Source organism: Mchenga conophoros, linkage group LG13 (assembly GCF_057382185.1).
Source record: "Mchenga conophoros isolate Kocher_MC1m ecotype Shallow Benthic linkage group LG13, M_conophoros_male_GT1.1, whole genome shotgun sequence".
NCBI lineage: Eukaryota > Metazoa > Chordata > Actinopteri > Cichliformes > Cichlidae > Mchenga > Mchenga conophoros.
The window spans coordinates 10,971,750-10,990,943 of NC_140538.1; the positions used below are offsets into that span (position 1 = coordinate 10,971,750).

The 19,194-nt window shown below is 38.6% G+C and overlaps 1 protein-coding gene across 6 annotated transcripts in view; it reads right to left on the reverse strand.

Annotated features, from left to right (window-relative positions):
- The window catches only part of cep170aa (centrosomal protein 170Aa), a 40,024-nt gene extending 22,451 nt beyond the window's left edge, over positions 1–17,573 (reverse strand). For all 6 annotated transcript variants that reach the window (XM_085296420.1, XM_085296418.1, XM_085296416.1 and 3 more), the window contains exons 1-5: positions 17,418–17,573; positions 8,270–8,329; positions 7,591–7,730; positions 2,762–2,851; positions 468–549 (exon numbers count right to left, since the gene is read on the reverse strand). In XM_085296420.1, coding sequence (XP_085152546.1) covers positions 468–549; positions 2,762–2,851; positions 7,591–7,695 — 277 coding nt within the window. In that variant the 5' untranslated portion in view covers positions 7,696–7,730; positions 8,270–8,329; positions 17,418–17,573. The remainder of the gene's footprint in view (positions 1–467; positions 550–2,761; positions 2,852–7,590; positions 7,731–8,269; positions 8,330–17,417) is intronic.
- Between the last annotated feature and the right edge of the window lie 1,621 nt (positions 17,574–19,194).

A 19,194-nucleotide genomic window follows, 5' to 3' on the forward strand; every position in this document is an offset into this window, starting at 1 on the left:
TTAAGGAAATACGGGTCACCATACAACTATGACATGATTACAGACACTAATGCAAGCCCACAGGTGGGGAAGCACAAATGAGGTAAGGACCTGCACAACCAGGTTTAAAAAAATACAAAGTAAAACTAATTTAAATGATTCTAATATTTTCCCTATTTTAATTAGAAAATAATAATAATCTAAAAATGCTAATCTATTGAAAGAAATTATTCATAATTCCCTATGTATTGTTATAGATTGATAAAAGTTATGGGGTGTCAGGCATGAGCTGTTTTGGCTTCTGTGATGGGGCATGACACAAACTGTTTAAGAACTGATACACTACTGCAAGTTGTGAACTCAACTATGTTTCTAGGTCACAACACAAGTTTGGCACCTTGGTGAGAATAAAAAAATTTTCCTCAGCATGTTCTCTAAATGGTGAACATATTGCTGGTTGTGTGAGGGGTGAACAGATTAGTGAAGGATATCATATCCAAACCTCAGCTTGTCCTCTAACTTTAGAGTGATGTACATCTGCTCCTGAATGCGGACATCGTTTACAAAGGTCTGCAGAGAGAGGGTACAGAAAGGCGGTTATTTAAAGAAATAGTCACAGTAAAATTCCAAAAATAACATGTGCTTTAGTACTTTAAGTACTATGGTTGACATCTTTCTTTCTTTATATTTATTTCCTTTTCATCAACAATTAACATCCTAATGTTTAATGTTTTTTTTTAATATACAGCCATTATAAATCACAAAAGCTCACAGCAGGGACAGTAAGTAAAGTAAGTAAAGTTTATTTATTAAGCGCTTTTCATAGACAGGTAGTCACAAAGCGCTGCACACAGAGATTAAAATAAACAGTACGATAAATAGCAAAATGCACAATATACACAATATAGAGTTTACAGCTTGCTTGGTCTAACCAACAGTTCAACATGTAAAGATATTCAGGTTAATAACATTCAATACAGGACATGACAAAGCTTCAGATTCATAAAGTAAGCTAAAAACAGATGATGTTCAGCATTTTTGCAAAAACAAATACATCACTCAGCCATCTATGTCTCTAGCTTGTTAAGAGGTTAAACTAATGGATGGATAAAATGATTAACCGATTAGCAAAATAGCAACAGATTAATTTTCTAGTGATAAAATAATCAACTTAAGATTACAGCTCTAGTCTAAACAGCCTAAACAGTTTACAGTTTTAGGATTATGAAGCTAGGATAAACCAATCCGACAGATTTAAACACCAATAATAAACTTTCATATAGTCAACGGGGCTTCTTATATAGGAACCACGACTGGTCTGGATAGCGTGGATCAAATGCCAAAGCAAATGAAATCCTGTATTTCTTTGTTTTGTTTGGAGTTTTGCTTTCCATTTCTCTCCTTCTCATATCCCCACACAACCCTTTCACCCTTTTTTCTACTGTACAGCTCTGGGAAAGATCAGGTTTCACTGGATAGCCAATGAAAATCTATCACACTTGCACTGCTGTTGTAATAAAACATTCCTGTCTTCTCTCCAGTGAGATGAAATCCAAATATTTCAACAACACAGCTATGAAATGACTTCAGAAAGACAGTAAATGGTGACACTGTCCAAACATAGCTTTTCAGACCGTGGCAAACCTCAGTATATCCACTGACTCAGCAGGAGAAAACTTCCTCTAAATCCCGTCAAAGAAGCTGGACGGTTAATGACACAGCAGGAAGCGGCTCTGACTCTGGCTTCCTGTCTGAGAGCTAGAGAGGATGTGAGGGGCATTGTGCATATGTGTCTAATCTGGTGGGCTGTGACTGAGTACGAATCATTACACATGACTAACGCCATGTGGTAGCTGCGTGTAACCAAGTTTTACTGAGTCAAAGAGACAGAGAAACCAAGAATTACAAAAACGAATATAAATGTGTTCCCCATAATTCTCACATGCATCATGCTAACATCAATTATGGTGTTTGTTATGTGGTATTTTGGGATGAATGTACTGCTCGAATTTTGGTATGAACCAATTTAATCTATTCCAACTTGGGTATCACTATCCATTACCCTAAATATGCAAATAATTATGCTTTTCTCCACACATCTTTTATCTTATACCCAAAAACATTACGCATCTACAACAAACTTATTAAAAATTCACAAAACTTCGTGCAATAACAAAAATTTATAATGCTTATTCTTTATTTCATCTTCCACAATAGCATTCTTTCTGCCAGCTCACATGTTTACAATGTGTATTTCAAGTAGCATCAGAAAACACTGACAGCTTTTTTCTTCCATTGTCTTCTCATAAACCCTTTAGGGAGAGTTATTTAAATCAATCAAGGTAAGAAAACAGGTCCTAAAGATGTGTTTAATTGGCAAATTGACTCCTTAATTCATGTTCACATCACAGAGTTTGCCCTTAAGCAGCAATTTGCATAATTGGGTTTAGATTCAAATTGATCCAAGCCTTGATATGAATCTTGATTGACAAGGTGATTGATTAGCAGCAGAAAAGAAGTTCCCAATGACTTCCAGAAATAAACAAATCTCTGACCTCATCTCCATCTCTCCTACTTTTAACTTGACTATATTGAATGTTTTGTTTCTTTGTATCTATTGGTCTCTCTCTATTTCTCTCTATCCTTTTATTATCTTACTCCTCCCCATCTGTCATCCATCCTCTCCCCCTTTTCCCTTTGCTTTTTGACTCTGTATCCTCTTCTAGTCTTTTTATCTTGATGCTTACTTCTGTCCTTAGCATATTTTGGTGTTTGTACTCACCCCATTCAGACTGCCCAGATCCTTAACCTTGTGTTCATCAGTCCCAGGCTCGTAGTTGATGACAGCATGCTGCTTATCCACACTGCGCGACTTCAAACAAAAGGAAACAAACACGAAACATTAGCAAGTGGTAACAGCTGTTAATGTGATTATTGACATCTGGACCTCAAAATAATGTGTGATTGTTGGCTTTACTCTTCATGTTTGCTGTTGCACTCCAGCACAGATTCACAGGTTATTCACACTAAACATCAGGACAGTAACTGTTTCTTACATAAACGATTAGAATACTGTATGTCACTGAACCGGAGCCTTTGTGGAATTATCAGAATCCATGACAATGTCAAGAATGTAACTCTGAAGGTAAATATCAGGGTTACTGCATATGATATCTACTATCATATCAACTCTAAGCATATCAGCAGGTATTTCAATGTCTGTGTCGGGGCTCTTTGTAATCACTTGCATTTGTACACACACACACACACACACACACACACACACACACACACACACACACACACACACACACACACACACACACACACACACACACACACACACACACACAGTAGACAAAGAGGAGCAGTGGAATAGTAACTGGAGATTGGAGGTAAAATATTGATTTTAAGCAGGCTGTTTGGAGGATAAACAATTTCCAGTAGAAACACTGCAACCTTCTGCATAGCTAAAAAAAAAAAAAAAAAAAAGATGGCAAGAGCCTCGGAGAGAAATATGCTGTGGAATTTGGTAAATATGTCTCATGTACCAGTGCCACACAAATGTTTCATGTATCTGAAGAATTGCAATGACACTGACTGGTTAGCAAATTTGCTGCAGTCAGATATCTACTGCAAAACCCTAAATCTATAAAAATGCAAATAAAGCAGGACAACCTGGAATTATTTTGTGTGGAAATGTCAATGTTTCCATTTTAATTTTACTGTTTGAGATTGAAAAGTCTGCTGGATCTGGGGTTGATAGTAGGCAAGTCATTTCTCAATGATTAGCTCATCTGGGAGTGACCACATTTCTGTTGCCAGCCTTAAACCTCTCCAACGCTGACAAATACAGATGTTATATCTGGTAAATATGTGCACAAGCATAAACTCAGGCTCGTCTAAGGGCTTTAGGGTTGTGGAACCACAGAACCTCTTTCACTAACCTGTTGAATGCAAAATTTTAACAATGCAGATGTCACTGAAAAGAGGGCCCAAGGGCAGTGTTCAAAGAATCCATAACAATACACAAAGACACAGATGTCAACAGGACTGTATATACTCACAGAGGCGATTGGTGACGAAACACAGGTAACAACGAGATGCAAGTGGAAACAATCAAGCATAGGTGAAACAAATGATGGCAGGGCAGACAAATACAAAGGATGGAAACTATAAAAGTAACAGATACATTGGGCAACATTACAAATAGAACTAATAATGACTAAAAATAATCAAAGACTAAGTCATTTCTGCAATGAAGCAAGGCAGACAATAGTGAATTTATTCCACTGAAATCAGCCAGTGCTGATTATGGGAGCTGAATCTGATATTCAGTTCTCATATGACTTTCCTATAAGCCATTCACTCCTTGTTTAAACAAAGAAACATGCTCGTGGTGAAGAAAAAATGTTAAGATAAAGCTGCAAGGCTTAGTAAAACCAAGGGAAGCAACTCCAGAGGGCCAACTGTGAAAGCGATTACTTTAGTGAGATTAGGCTAGATCAAACAGGATAGAGACCAGCTGAGCTGGATGGGGGAAAAGGCACGGTCAGGATCCTGTTTCTTGACTTTTCCAGTGCCTTTAATACCATCCGGCCCTGTATGCTTCAAGAAAAACTGAACAGGATGGAGGTGGACCCCTGCCTGGTGGCTTGGATCTCCGACTACCTCACCGACAGATCACAGTACGTCAGGCTGAAGGACATCACGTCTGACACAGTGGTCAGCAGCACAAGAGCACCACAGGGAACTGTGCTGTCCCCTCTTCTCTTCACCCTGTACACCTCTGACTTCTGCTACAACTCTGAATTATGCCACATTCAGAAGTTTGCAGACGACACAGCCATCATGGGGTGTATCTGGGATGATCAGGAAGAGGAGTACAGAAGTCTGGTGAGGAACTTTGTCGCATGGAGTCACACAAACCACCTGCAACTCAACATCTCAAAGACTAAGGAACTGGTTGTGGACTTCGGGAGGTCTAGAGCAGGTCCACTGCCGGTTCAGATAGAGGGGGAGGAGGTGGAGGTGGTCAACAAGTACAAGTACCTCGGGCTGTGGGTGGACAATAAACTGGACTGGTCATGCAACACAGAGTACCTGTATAAAAAAGCCCAAAGCCGACTGTACTTCCTCAGGAGGCTGAGGTCTTTTAACATCTGCAGGAAGCTCCTGAGGATGTTTTACCAGTCGGTGGTTGCTGGAGTACTTTTCTATGCTGTGGTGTGCTGGGGGAGCAGCACAGCAAAGAAGGACTCATCCAGGCTGGAGAAACTGATCAGGAGGGTTAGCTCTGTGGTCGGCATGAAGCTGGACACTGTGGTGACAGTGGCAGAGAAAAGGACATTAAAGAAACTGATGGACATTATGGACAATGCCAGGCATCCTCTGCACACGGCCATTAACAACCAGAAGAGTCTGTTCAGTGACAGGTTGCTTCTCCCAAAGACAAGAACTAACAGACTTAAAAACTCCTTTGTCCCACACGCCATCAGACTGTTTAACTCCTCTCTGGAGGGGAGAGGGAGGGGAAACAGGAGGACAAAGGAGGGAACAACTAAGCTGTAGTGCCTCTTCACCTCACTGTGCAATACCTTTTGTGCAATACTTTTGTAAATAGTCAACGGTGCAATAGACTCAATACTTGAAATGTGCAATTCACTTGTATTTTTATTTTTATTCCTATTTATTCTATTTATCCCCTTTGTATATTTTATTTATATTTGTCTCTGTATTTATATATGTGTGTGTGTGTATAACTCTGTAACTTCTGTCGGTGCTGTGCTTTTTTGGAAATCGAATTTCCCAGAGGAACCCACCCGAGGGATTAATAAAGTTCTATCTTATCTTATCTTATCTTATCTTGTACAGGAGAGAGGACTCATGCTGCTATACTCAGACGCACTGACAACCAACAGAACATATGCAGAGCCAAGCCACGTCCTCAAAATGTTTAATTCAGGAAAAATCATTTGTAGAGGTTAAATTAATATCATAGTTTGGTGTTCCTCTATTCACTAAACACCTTCTCTGTTCAATAAGAAAATAAGAGCTAGGCGCTTCGGATCATTATCCTTAGTTTGCAAATACCATGACTGTCAAAAGCAATGTAGCACAAACAGTATGACTGATGGGAAAAACAAGCCAATTCTTCAAGCTGACAACACAACATCTACAAAACACTTACGCAGACCACTCAAGCAACTGTGTGATAAATTCTGTCATATATTCACTTGTATTTTGATATTCTATCTGTGAGTGTGCATTCCAGTTTTATTTGGTGCATGACACAAGCAGCCTTAAACCATGTGATGATGCCTTGGCTTGTTAAAACAGTCACATGGAGGGTAACTGTAAGCCGCTTCTCATGTGCTGTCCAAGTACACAAAACCAATGTCTGTAACTTGGAATAGTTCCCTTATCTTTCTCTGGTTCCAAACACATCAGAGGGATAGAATTACAAGAAGACACACAGAAAGAAAAATCCACATCCAATCCACATACAGAACCCGAAGACATGCAGGTCATCAAAAACACATTAAGAAACCACTTGAAGAAAAGAAAGAGATCTTTTACAACTCAAAGCAAAGCAAACAACCTGTATTACTTAAGCACTGAAGGCTGTGAGAAACCAGATTGTAAAGGCGTAATACGATACCATCTGAACAGCAAGTAGTTTCCAAGTTTTATGGATGCAAAGACATTAGTAAGATATCACCGAGTTTGTTTTATAACATATCATTTTTAAATATTTTTCCATAAAAGTTGTACACACATACATATGTATCTCAACTTTAGTCTCTGCTTCATATGCATTTCACTCAACGCATGACATCTAAATTATTTTAGCCACATAACGCTTAGAGTCCTTTGTGTTTTAGCATTAGCTAATCTACACTATTAAACTATGAAAATTAGATTTGATTATCTGAACATTTATCATTTAACTAATACAAATTACACACAGAAAATCTAATTTTCAGTGTTGTATAGAGGTTTTGTACTGAAAACAGAAACTAAAAGCAGACAGAAGCGTATGTGTGATGCATAATGTAAACAGTGAACAGAAAATGTCTGCTGACTCAGGATCAGTGAGTCCTAAACAAATGTGTTTTTGACAATCATACTTTCTGACAGGCACTGGTGGCAGTGAAAAGTTCTCTAAAAATGTAATGTCATAACTGGAGTCCTGTAGCCATGGATGAATACTCTATCCACAACAACACACATCAGAAAAGATCTAACTCAAGAGGTATCTGCCCCACTTTCTATTATTAGTGCAGTGACCAGAGGTACACATGAGCATGCACGTGGTCTCTCTGGATGCATGCACAGCTGCAGCGACATCAGCATACAGACATATAAATCAACCTCTGCTACTTTAAGAGCAGCAGCATGAGCATTGTGTGCTATTGTTGTTCAATCCTTGGTACAGTTATTGCACTGTCCAATGAAACAGGTCAATGTGAACTCCGCAGCTTACTTCTAAGGCTGAGAAAAATCTATGTGTACAGCAGTTTTAATGATCTCTAAACAGTAAAATCAAACACGATTGTTTTATTGGGGCTTTTTTCAGTGAAAAAAAAGAGGCATATCAAATGTCTTTACCTGTAGCATGAGCTCACAGTCATCCCGGCCGACAAAGATCATTTCCCGTGGGAGTCGGTGGCGAGTCCCACCGCTGCTAACCAGAAACCAGGAGGTCACGCTCATCTTTGTACCCTGCAGCAGCCTCTCATGCAAACCTCCTGGAAAGAAACATGCAGAAGTGTAAGTAAACTGTTATTCGGTGACCACATTTTAGATGTGGTTGAATCCACACCAAATTACCCACTCAGCAAAAAATATTTGTATAGAATTCAAATTCATAGGTTACAGCTGTAATCCTGGCATTTTTCCTCATAATCCAGAGCCAGTCCCCCCCCCAAGAAAACACCTCTTCTTAGAATCAACCTAAGTCTTACCGTCTAAATAAATGTTGATACATCATATTTCAGAAATGAAATCTACGAATATGTGTGGATAATTTTTATAAAAACAGTATATAAACAACAGTGGGAGGAATTGTTTTGTACCAACAGTATTATTTAAAATAACAGATTGTAATAAAAAAGAATGAAAAATGTGTTTGTTACCATACCCTGTGGAGATCACTGATCAAGGTTTAACTTATCAGTGCACCACAGTATTCAAAAACAGAACTCTTTATTAACGTACATGTAATCTGAATGTATGCAAAAGTAAGTCATAATTTGAATGAAATATGCTGGTGAACTCTACTACACACCTCTGCTCCAGGTAGCTCACTGCAGATTGACCACTGACAGCAAAACACAGCTACGCCATCCTGAAAAAGATGAAGAACCAACATTTTTGTTTTCTTCTTTTTCATTTATTCTCACAGATTCAGGCAATCATAGATTTTCTATCATCATGGAAAATTGGTAACCTCATATGACAGAAAAGATATGACGACATCAGAGAAGATGAGAAAAAGTCTTTCACAACTCTTTCCATCTTCATTTTGTTTTGCTCCAAGGGGGAATGAGATCGAGTGGGCGGTCTTGCAATGTGATGCCTCTGTCTACGCCTGGAAATGAACACTGGGCCAGCCAGTAAGATACATCCTCTCTCTCTCTCTTTCTCTCTCTCTGTGCCTGCCTTGATCACTGCCAGATGTTAGAGGAGGAAGTGATGTAGATTTGTTGGCTGGCCGGCCCATCAGGACATTCATTTTCCCTCCTGCCTCCCTCCTCCCCTTGCTCTCCTTCAGATGAGCTGAAAAGGAGGTCAAAGCCAGCCACTCTTACTTTCTAACTGCCTAGACCTGAAACTACAGCATTAAGGAGATCTAACTGATGGGCTGTTGACCTCTATACCTATTTTTAAACTGATTGAGCATGCTAGAAGTTTGTTTTGAGCAACAGACTGAGTGACTGTTCCTGTCTGAATAAGCAACAGGGTGTAAAATATGAGACTAAAGGGACATTTTAAACTCAATTTTAGCTGTAACTAATGTTGTACCAGCTATGAAATTCATTTTAACATACTGTTGTTCATGTGGGGTTTGGACGGTTCTAAAACATTTCCTAAGTAATTATTTCAAATTAAAAATAAGTTTCCAAGCTTTTGACATTAATTTGAAGTGGCACTCAAATAACCAGAGCTCTCTGTCGTGTGTAGAAAGTGCCAAGAAAAGCCCATCAGAGTGGGAATTAAAGATTATTGAGCTAAGCTCTTGCTCACTTGACCTTTTAAGTACTTAGTATACCAACTCAATAATCTCTTGGGTAAAGTTTTAATCAACTGCACACCTCAGTTCTTTCATGACACTGTAGGAAATGTGGGTTGGGAATAGGACTGTATCGTCAGCAGCTGTCTCTGATGTAAAACAGATCAGCTTTCATTCCAGTGACCACTCTGAATATCTGACAGCTTTACATGCTGAGTGAAAGATTTAATAGGAAAATTTAGAAACTTGGTAGGTACTCAAATACAAGTAATGTGCTGCAACAAGCTGCTATAGAGAGAAGCACTTTTGAAGATGTCACATTTTGACAACAGTGATTACATTCTCAAATCACTAAATCTGACTTATGATTTCTCTGCATTTTCACATGCAATTATCAGGAGCAAACATAAGTATTAAGCACCAACCAAATATAAAGTGATTTGCACAGCTTGTATTGGTCACTTCTGCGGAGAGGTGTTTTAGTCCTTTTGCAACTTTTAGCTCACCTCAACGTTGAAAAGGTTTCACTTGAGACCCATCCAAGTCATGTTGCTAAGTGTTATTTTTTAACATAACTTCTCTTCCTTTTATTTTAGTATAGTAAACTCATGTTAACTGTGAAGTTAAAATAAAAGTAAACTAATTTAAAATGTTTTCATCTGCAAAATAAATAAGATTATTATCATATATTAAATCCAGCACCAGGGCTAATGATCAGATTCCAACTAATGATGTTCTGCTTACATTGCATGCTCCACCTGTTTGGCTAACAGGTGGCACAATTTGTATTGACAAACCTGCAGGTACATGTGAACATTATGTGGCAGATATTACAGATAATGGTGTTTGGATACACCACTAGTGCAACCAAACCTAGCAACAGAACTATAATTGTTTTTGGTTTCCTACTCGACTGTAACTAAAGCATCACAGAGCTGCCTGTCTCAGTAACCACTGCAAACTGTTATCAGAATGCAAGCCTAATGAGAATGTGGTTAAATAGTCTGGATGCAATCCATACCAGTCTCCTTTATGGTGCCATTAAAAAGAAAAAAATCTTCTCACTATTACACATGAAAGACGTAGCACAGATGGAGGAATGCAGTGGTAGGTCTGAAGAAGGACACACAGCTGAGAGGGAAATATTATCAGTTCTGCATGTAGTCTTTTCCTTCTCTATAATAAAAACGGTGAGTGCGAGTGCATCCAAATAACAATATTAGAAATATTAGAAAAGTCCTTGTGTTTTGGACAGCTAGTCTGACATATCATGCAATATAAGGCACTGCATGGGCAATTCACAAAGCACTAATGTGTAACGCGTAGCCAAAAGAAGGACAAAAATATTTCATTGTTTACATATTTAAACAAACTTGTGGGGATAGGTTAATTGGATAATCCAAATTGCCACTAGGTGTGAATGTGAGTGTGAATGTGGGTGTGAATGGTTGTCTGTCCCTATGTGTTAGCCCTGCGACAGACTGGCGACCTGTCCAGGGTGTACCCTGCCTCTCGCCCTATGACAGCTGGGATAGGCTCCAGCACCCCCCGCGACCCTGAAAAGGATAAGCGGAAGTGAATGGATGGATACATATTTAAACACATTGTTTATATATGTAAACACTGGAGTGGCGATGTAGCACGTTTTCAGCAGCATTTTCTACTAGGGCTAATAAGGAGGAATAGTGACTCATGGGTTTTGAAAGGAATTTCCCAACCCCCGACCTGCACTTATACTATCTCCAACGCACTCAATCTCACACACACACACATCCGCAAGGACTGAAACAGGAGGATTATTCTAAGATGACTGTGAATTCTTTGTATAGAGGAGATGGCAGAGGAGATACAGGAAGCATGTGCAGCGCCCCTCGCTGCAGACACTCATCTTTGCATCCACAGAGCACAATTAGGTGATTTTTGATAGGCTGAAATGAATTAAAAAACATTTGTTATCTATAGCGAGGCTGCTCGCTGACTTTTGGAAAATCCAATTTAACTGCACTTGTATTTCGTATGTATTTCGGACCAGAAAAAGTTATACAAATAGCCTTTTATCCTTTCAACAATTCAAACCTCCTCCTTTGACATGAATTACCCAATCATAAACGCTGGCTGAAGGGCGGCAGGAAGTGATGTCAGTGAGCACTAGTTTATTTACTGGCATCACCTAATATGATTTTTTTTTTTTGGTACTGGCCTGCTACTCTCCACGTAGCATCTGGCTGGAGTGTGCGTTCCAGGATGATGCAACAGCTGGGTAACCATTAGAAAACACTCATCTGCTTTTCCTCTCTAACTTTCCAGATGTCACATCAACTGGCACAACCATGACAGCTGACTCGCACCACATCACACACAGAGACATCACACACACATATGTCCTACGCAAACGAAGCAACAGACAGTAAGAGGGAGAGGACGAAGGGGAAAGAGATGGGATGAGCACAGAGAGACAACTCATTCTTTCGTCACACTCATTTCCACATGGTCTTATGATAAGAGCCAAACTTAGTACTTCTAAGGGCGTGGTTGCATGCCTGCATTTATAGCCTGTATCTGACAACAGTTAAATAAAATACGAAAATAATAATAATAATAATAATAATAGTCACATTTGCTGCTTATTCACTGGGATCAATCAAAGTAATTACATTTAAAAAAACCTTTCAGGCACTCGTTGCTTTGATTTTTTATGTCTGGTTGGTATTTGTCTGGCAGACATGAGACAATGCATCTAATGTTTACAACAGCCGAGGCTGATTGTCCAAATATAAACAGCACTCAGTAGTTACAGTAGCTTCAGCACTTACAGGCCCTTAGGCTAAACGGACAAAGAACAGAGCAATAGCTGTACTAAATTAAACTCTGGTCACTCTGACTGATAGTATAACCAATATTGTAGCTTCACAAAGAAAGCAAAGATGGTATGTGATGTTCTGGAGTACCTTGAAGGTATAAAACCAATAAAAGAAAGTATACTGGCAGACAAAACAAACAGCAAAGAAGCCTATTCTTTCAATAACACCAATGGAAGATCTGTGAGGGCTTTCAGATCAATGTCAATAAATAATAGGTCAGAGACGCTGAATCAGTCTCGCAAGCTTAGTTATGTTTTTGTGCAAAGAGTGCAAAGGACCCTGAGGGGTGCAAATCAGGTGAACGAACTCAAGACAAGATGGTAACCTTTGGACAAACAGACAAAGGCTTTTCTATCCCCCAATGGCTTAGTCGACTACATACATACAGACATGAAAGCATGTAGTGGAGAACTACAATCTATTGTTCTTCTAAAAACGAGACAAAAGGAGTATCCCAGCTCTTGTTGTGATATAATAATATACCAGACAATTTCCACAAGAAAAAAGATTCTGTCCATAATATGAGATAGGTTTTGTTGCTTATGGGAAAAAATTTTTTTTATGTTTTTATATCCTTTTAAAGTTTTCCAATGGTGACCACTTGTTTTTAATAGAATTTACATTCAATAATTTTTAAAACATGATAATTGAAATAAAATAACTGTGGAGCATTTTGTTTCACGATAATGCTCTTATTTTGTTTTTCAGCAAAATCTCCTCCTTTCAAATTCCTTCCCCGCCAGGCAATGACAGATTTAGTGCACATTTATTTATGTTTTCAATTTAGATTTATTTAATTCTAATAAAAGTACCAAGAAATCCTATTTTAGAAAGACTATTTTTTCCCAAACTCTAGGCAAAATTGGATTAATTAGTTGTGATCTCAACACTGACAAAAATAATAAACATTACAGCTCTAGAAACTAAGTTTTATTGTGTTGCACAGAATATAATGCACCATTCTAATACATGAGTATGACACCGTTGTCAAACATGTTTACAGTCTAATGTCTAATGTAAGATGCACACGCACACACACACATGTACATCTAAAGTAAACAAGTGTTTAATATTCCATTTAATCTCAAACTGAATTATATATATCGAACAAAATCATAAGTATGTATTGGCATGTAAGACCTTTCTAAACATTTTTTAAGGCTATACTCATGCTTTCTTAAATATAAATGTAAATATTAGTATAAATACTTTGTGACAATAAATAACTCAAGAATAATCAACTGCCTCTCCAGTGACTTTATCGTCCTATGGATCGCCCTGCCCTGCTGTTTGTGTTCTTTATCTGCAGTTTTAGTGAGCTCAGTAACGATGCACATAAACCAGCATTCTACTAGCTGGTTGTGGTTAAAAGTGGTCAGCTTACAGCATATCTCCAAAGTAGAAGGAGGACTACCATCATGGTGAAGTTAACACTGAATCTAACTGAGAGATAAAAGACTGACTGGAGAGACAGTAACTAATCAGTCTGCTAGCAGGAAAGCACAAGGTACTGCTGACTGTCAAAATCAGATCAAGGTGATTGCTCACTAGCTCTGTTACATGGATATATAATTTTTAAAAACACATTGAACTGCCATATATAACTGGCTGGCCTTTAATATCAAGCAGCAACATGCCAGTGTGGTAAAGTTCACCCAAAAAGTTTGGTGAGAGAAATCCTAATATTCTGCTCTAATTGGTAGCATTAGCTGATAACCTTGAACTGCCAGAATAACTGCCATATTTTACCACTGTGGTTAATAAAGTAATGTAAATGTGTATGTAAAAACCGGACTTCATTCTTACATATCTTACCTGGTTCAAAAATAGACTATATACCCACATTAATCTAATGTGACAGAGTCATAGCACCATGGAAGGACATAATAAATCATTATGGGCAGTGTAAGTCAGCAGAAACTTGGGTGCGCGTGTGCAGCTATGGCTATGTGTAGTTGATGTGGCTTTTACATGCAGCATGTAGGTGAAAAAGAAACAGTCCAATGCAGCAGAAAAGACCATATGGTGTAGAAAAGCAGCCACACACACACACACCACATGAGCCATCGGCAAGAGGAACAAACAAGCAAACACCATCATTTAGCCAGCATCCATCCTGACTGTTTCAGTGTTGTTACCAAACACAACCCAGCACACCCTGGCCATAAGACATAAACCCACCACATGCTTAGTGACCCTTGTGTTCAAAATGAACTATAGCCCTACTGATGGAAATTTAACCTTTATAGAACATGAAGAACAGGATTAATGGGAAAAACAACAGTATTATTCATGTTGAGTGGAAGGAGGAACATCAGCACCCTGGGCAATCCTTACAGTCATATAGATATGCTGAAAAAGAGATTATTAATAATCCAAGAGAGTTAATGATGCACATGCCCTGAAGCATAGTCATTTTCATGTGACTCATTCTCTGGAGCATGGGTACACTACATTTTTCAGAAACAAGGTCTGGAGGCAGCTTTCTAATAGGGAATAAGAAAAATAAATTGTAAATGAAAAAAAAACAACACAAATTACCTATTAAACTTCCAGAAATAAATATTTAATTACAAAAACCTGAAACTTTTAACTAACTAATTATTCATGTAGATAGTTTTACCTATTTTAGCATCAAGAGGGCACAACATATAAACTCCATTTACATAAAAAACATATTGCAGTCATTTCAAATATACCTTCGGTCTGATGACTGCTCTAATGGCCCCGCATAGCCCCTGCTGAGCAGATAATGACTAACCCATGGCCCTTTAACAGGAACATTAGTATTTGGCCAACCCTGCCACTTTGATTATGGTGCCAACATTTATCCTGGCTGTAGCAATAGCTTCAGTAGCAGATAAAAATAGTGAACTCTCTCACTCTTGCACTTAGAAGGGAAAAAAACATAAACATTAGCATAACAGGACAATCAGGAGTTGGCAGAGGGAAAGATGAGAATAGAACATGTTCAAATATAAGATTGATATCTAGTGGAAAGAAGTATCAAATGAAGGAAACTCAGAGGGGAGTATGTTACACCCCAAAACAGATGTGTAATTTCTCTTTCTGTGAGAGGTTAAATGGCTTTTTTTTTTTTTTTTTTTTTTTTTTTTTTTAAATCAGACACACCCTTGATGTTCCATAACAAGGGAGAGGCTGATGATTGTATTAATAAAATGCTCCAAGCTTGTTTTGGGGTATTTTGTCTGGTATACTGTGCTGTCTCTCCCAATTTGTAACCACAGACTTCGCTATTCACCTCTCTTGTTTTTCCCTCTGACACCACACGCCAGCATGAGCGTTACCAGGCAAGGCTATGTGAATGTCATAACCCTTTTAACGTTTCTACTCTGGCAGATTACAAAACTGAGATTCACTTCTATTTTTAGCTACAGGCTCCCAAATACAAAATTTTTAACAACATCTTAAATACAACTGAATACAATCAGATACTAAGTTCAAGACTGGCTTGTTTTCTGTCACACATAACACTCCTGGGCCACTGAAGTAAAATGAACTCACTTCCTAAACTTCCTACTATACACAATGGCCGTGGGCAGGCTGAGTAAGAGTCTCCAAAAATGTCCCCAACTTGAAACTAGAATTGAAAATATTACTGAAGGATATACTATATGCATACAAATTACTCTTTGAACAGCAGATTGAGTTAAGATGCTGAGAAAGAATATCAGGGCGAAAAAGCGGGATTTCAATGAGTATGGTAATTTACAGCAGTGCACATTAAATGTGAGTTGATCAAACAGCACTGATAGTCGAATTACTGCAAGAAGCTTCTAGATTTTCTTTGTAAGAAAAATAAAACTCAAAAAAGCTATGTTTTAAGTATAATAGATAAGTCTGTAGTCAGGCTCGGCTGTAGTTTAGCTTCAGTCAGTTTGCTGCTTCCTCTCCGAAAGTGCAGCAACCGTCCTGTGACACTGACACAGTTTTTAAAAATGCAACCGCCAGTGGAGCCAACAACCCTGCTGGCAGCCACATTTGTGGGGAGAACACAGGAAGAAGGCGGAAAAAGGGGAGAAAAGGGAAAAGGAGCAAAACTGGATTGGATGGTATTATCTGCACATTCTTTTGGCTCGAACCCAAGAAATTTGAATTCTTACAGCTGAGGGAGGAGACTAGCAAGATACACTGATGTGAAACACGTAGCTGTCAAAGAACATCTAATCGGGTTATAAACTCAGACCAGAGCTGCAAGTGACTTTCACCAGCACCTTTGAGTCTACTGGATGAAATTAAAGGGCATAATATAGCTGATTACATAAAATAAAACAGCTTCTAATGCTGTGAATATAAATATTAATTTTAAATGTTTTGAACAGTTGTGAGGCTTTGATTGATATGCATCTGCCTCTGGCATTTGTGCTAAATTGGTAACAGTAATTAAACAATAATTACAATATTTTTGCATTGATTTCTAGCGTCAAGTACCATTTGCTTATGAACAGCCTGTCAAGAGTTATCAAATTACCATATGGCATTTAAACTAAAGCATTTGCTTCTATTTTCAAAAGTTTTACAGCTAATGTGATGATGACAGCAAAAAAAAATCAAACTCAACACAAAGAGAGCGGATGCATGCAGGCCAGCTACATCTGCCCCACGAAAACAAAGCCTCCACACAGAAGAAGAGGAGGGGGGTCCGTTATCGGAAAACACTCGGCAGTTGTCTTACTTAGAGCAAAACCTGCCCATAAAATCTACCTCTTAGACAATACAGACTAAAAGAAGACCCGAGGGGTAGCATGTTTCCACTAAGATAAACAAAGCGTTCAGTGTGACCGATCTTCATTGATGTGCATCTTGTCTCGATTAGCCTCTGTCTGGCTACAAAAGGATGCAACTACTGGATAAAATCAGGTCAGTAGTAAACAATAGTATTGATCTGGAGTGAAGCAGTATGTGGCCGGTGTTTTTACAAGGGCAGCAAAGTGGCTATAGTCTGTGCGGCTTACAAAGGTGGAGCAGGGTGGGCTTGTCATGCCGCTGCTGACAATAGTAGCCATCCCGTTAGCCAAGAGGGAGTCAGACCAGTCTGCTTAGTCGTTACAAGAGCCGGAGTGTTTTTTGTTTCCTAAATTTTACTCAGATTTAATGCAGGTTTAATGGTTTGAAAATTTGGGAGAATTTTCTATGAGCTCACTGAAAGAGGAAACTGACATCAGTGGACTGCAGAAGGAAAGAAAAAGCGACTCTTTATATTTTTTGTCTGCCGCAAACTTCACGTGAGTAACGGTCAACCACCTAGCTAAAACCATACTACGGACTGTCCACTGTATACTGTTCGCTAAGAAAAAAAATCAAGTACACTCCACACTTACCCTTTCCTTAAAGATGTTTTTTGCTCTGTGACTGCGTGTGGAGCCCAGCCCTGTCGTTGCTGCAGTTCAGTCTGGCTCTATGCGGTGGCCTTCTCTTCCTCCGTTGCTCAGCAATAAGCTACTGACTCCCTGCAAAACAGCGGCGAGCGGACCAGCATCCTGAAAGAGGCGTCGAAGTGGCAAATAGGCCAATCGCTGCCTCCGGTCAGACGTTTCAAAATAAATGTCAAAGAGACAACAGGATACTCAGATTTGCGAGTTGAGGCGTCGATCATTATTTAAGTGGTGTTTTAAGTTGTATTCATACGCTGTCACGGTATAGAAATCTGCTTCCGCTAAAAGGAAGTTGAGGTAGTTTTTAAAAATTTTTATTGCTATTCTTAGTCATCATTTCAGGGTGTTTTCCCCCCTCAAAATTAACTGGAAATTTTACGTTATTTTCTCGATTTATGTCATTTTGGAGTTATTTTCTCTGACTTTTTTCAGATAAAAACCTGCCATTTTGATATATGGATGGCAAATAATGTTGGGTTTTTTAGTGGTGGAAACGGGCTTCCATAGTAGATAGCAATTTTTCAGTTTTGTTTTTTTATCATGTGATGTGATTGTGATGTTTTTAGTTTGCAAAAAGAATAGGTTGAAAAGAATGTACAGAATGTATGGTAATAAAAAATGGTAAATGATAAAGTTCATGAAACATCCTTCTTATTAGAGAAATTAGGATTAAAAGACAGCATTCATTCAACATTCAGACAGCAGTTCACCCCGAGTGATTGTGTCACTGCCAAACAAGCCTGTCAAGTATGGCCTAAAGATCTTCTAGGTTTGTGATACGCATCCCCTATGCAATCTGAAATGGTTAACATAGGGAAACGAAAATGGAAAGAAAGGATAGAAGTTGATAAGAATCTGGGTGAAACCATTGTCCAGCAGTTGTGTAGTAGATTCAGAAAGACAAGAAGCAACACTGGCACAGATAATTTTTTTCCTCCAGTGTACTCTTTCACCATGCCTCCTGGAGACACTTTTGTGGGGACTCTACATACATCCTTTATCTGATGAAGGCTTCTGAGTCCAGGGAGGCTTACAGCACACAGTTTGCATTCAGTGGCAGCTTTACCATAGTCAGCTATGTCAGCAGAAAGAAATGGCTGTTGTACTCCTGAGCACGATGTATCACAACAAAATGGGGGATGAAAATACCAGAAAAGGGAAAAAACACTAATTAATCACATTTTATAACTAGACCAAAGGAGGTATAGATACTATGGACAAGATGGTTGGCACCTTAACCTGCAAGTGTAAAACATAGAGATGGCCCATGGTGCTGTGTTACAACTTCACATTGAATTCAACAATGGTATTATCTGTGCTTGACAGGTCTTTCTCATTGAGCTCTCAAAGCAGCTTGCGACAACACATATGAAAAAATGAGTAGAAAGTTGCCCTCCGACTGCAAGGTGTGCAGTTTAAGTTCCCCAGAAAGCTTTTAAATTACTTATTTATTTATTTGTGTATTTGATACTGAAATAAACTTAATATTCAGAACCACGCGCACAACTATAATCTCACGATCACCTGAGTTACACCAGAGGTTCAACCAAAGTCCTTCTCTCATGAGTTTCAACTAAAAAGTTCAATATGTTGTTCTAACTTATAAAGCCATATTGTGTGCATTGTGTACCTATCGATCCTTTTATATTTTGGGATATGTGAAACCATTCTTCGGCAAAATATGCATGTAATAACCTGTGTGTATTTTGAATAATTTATTATG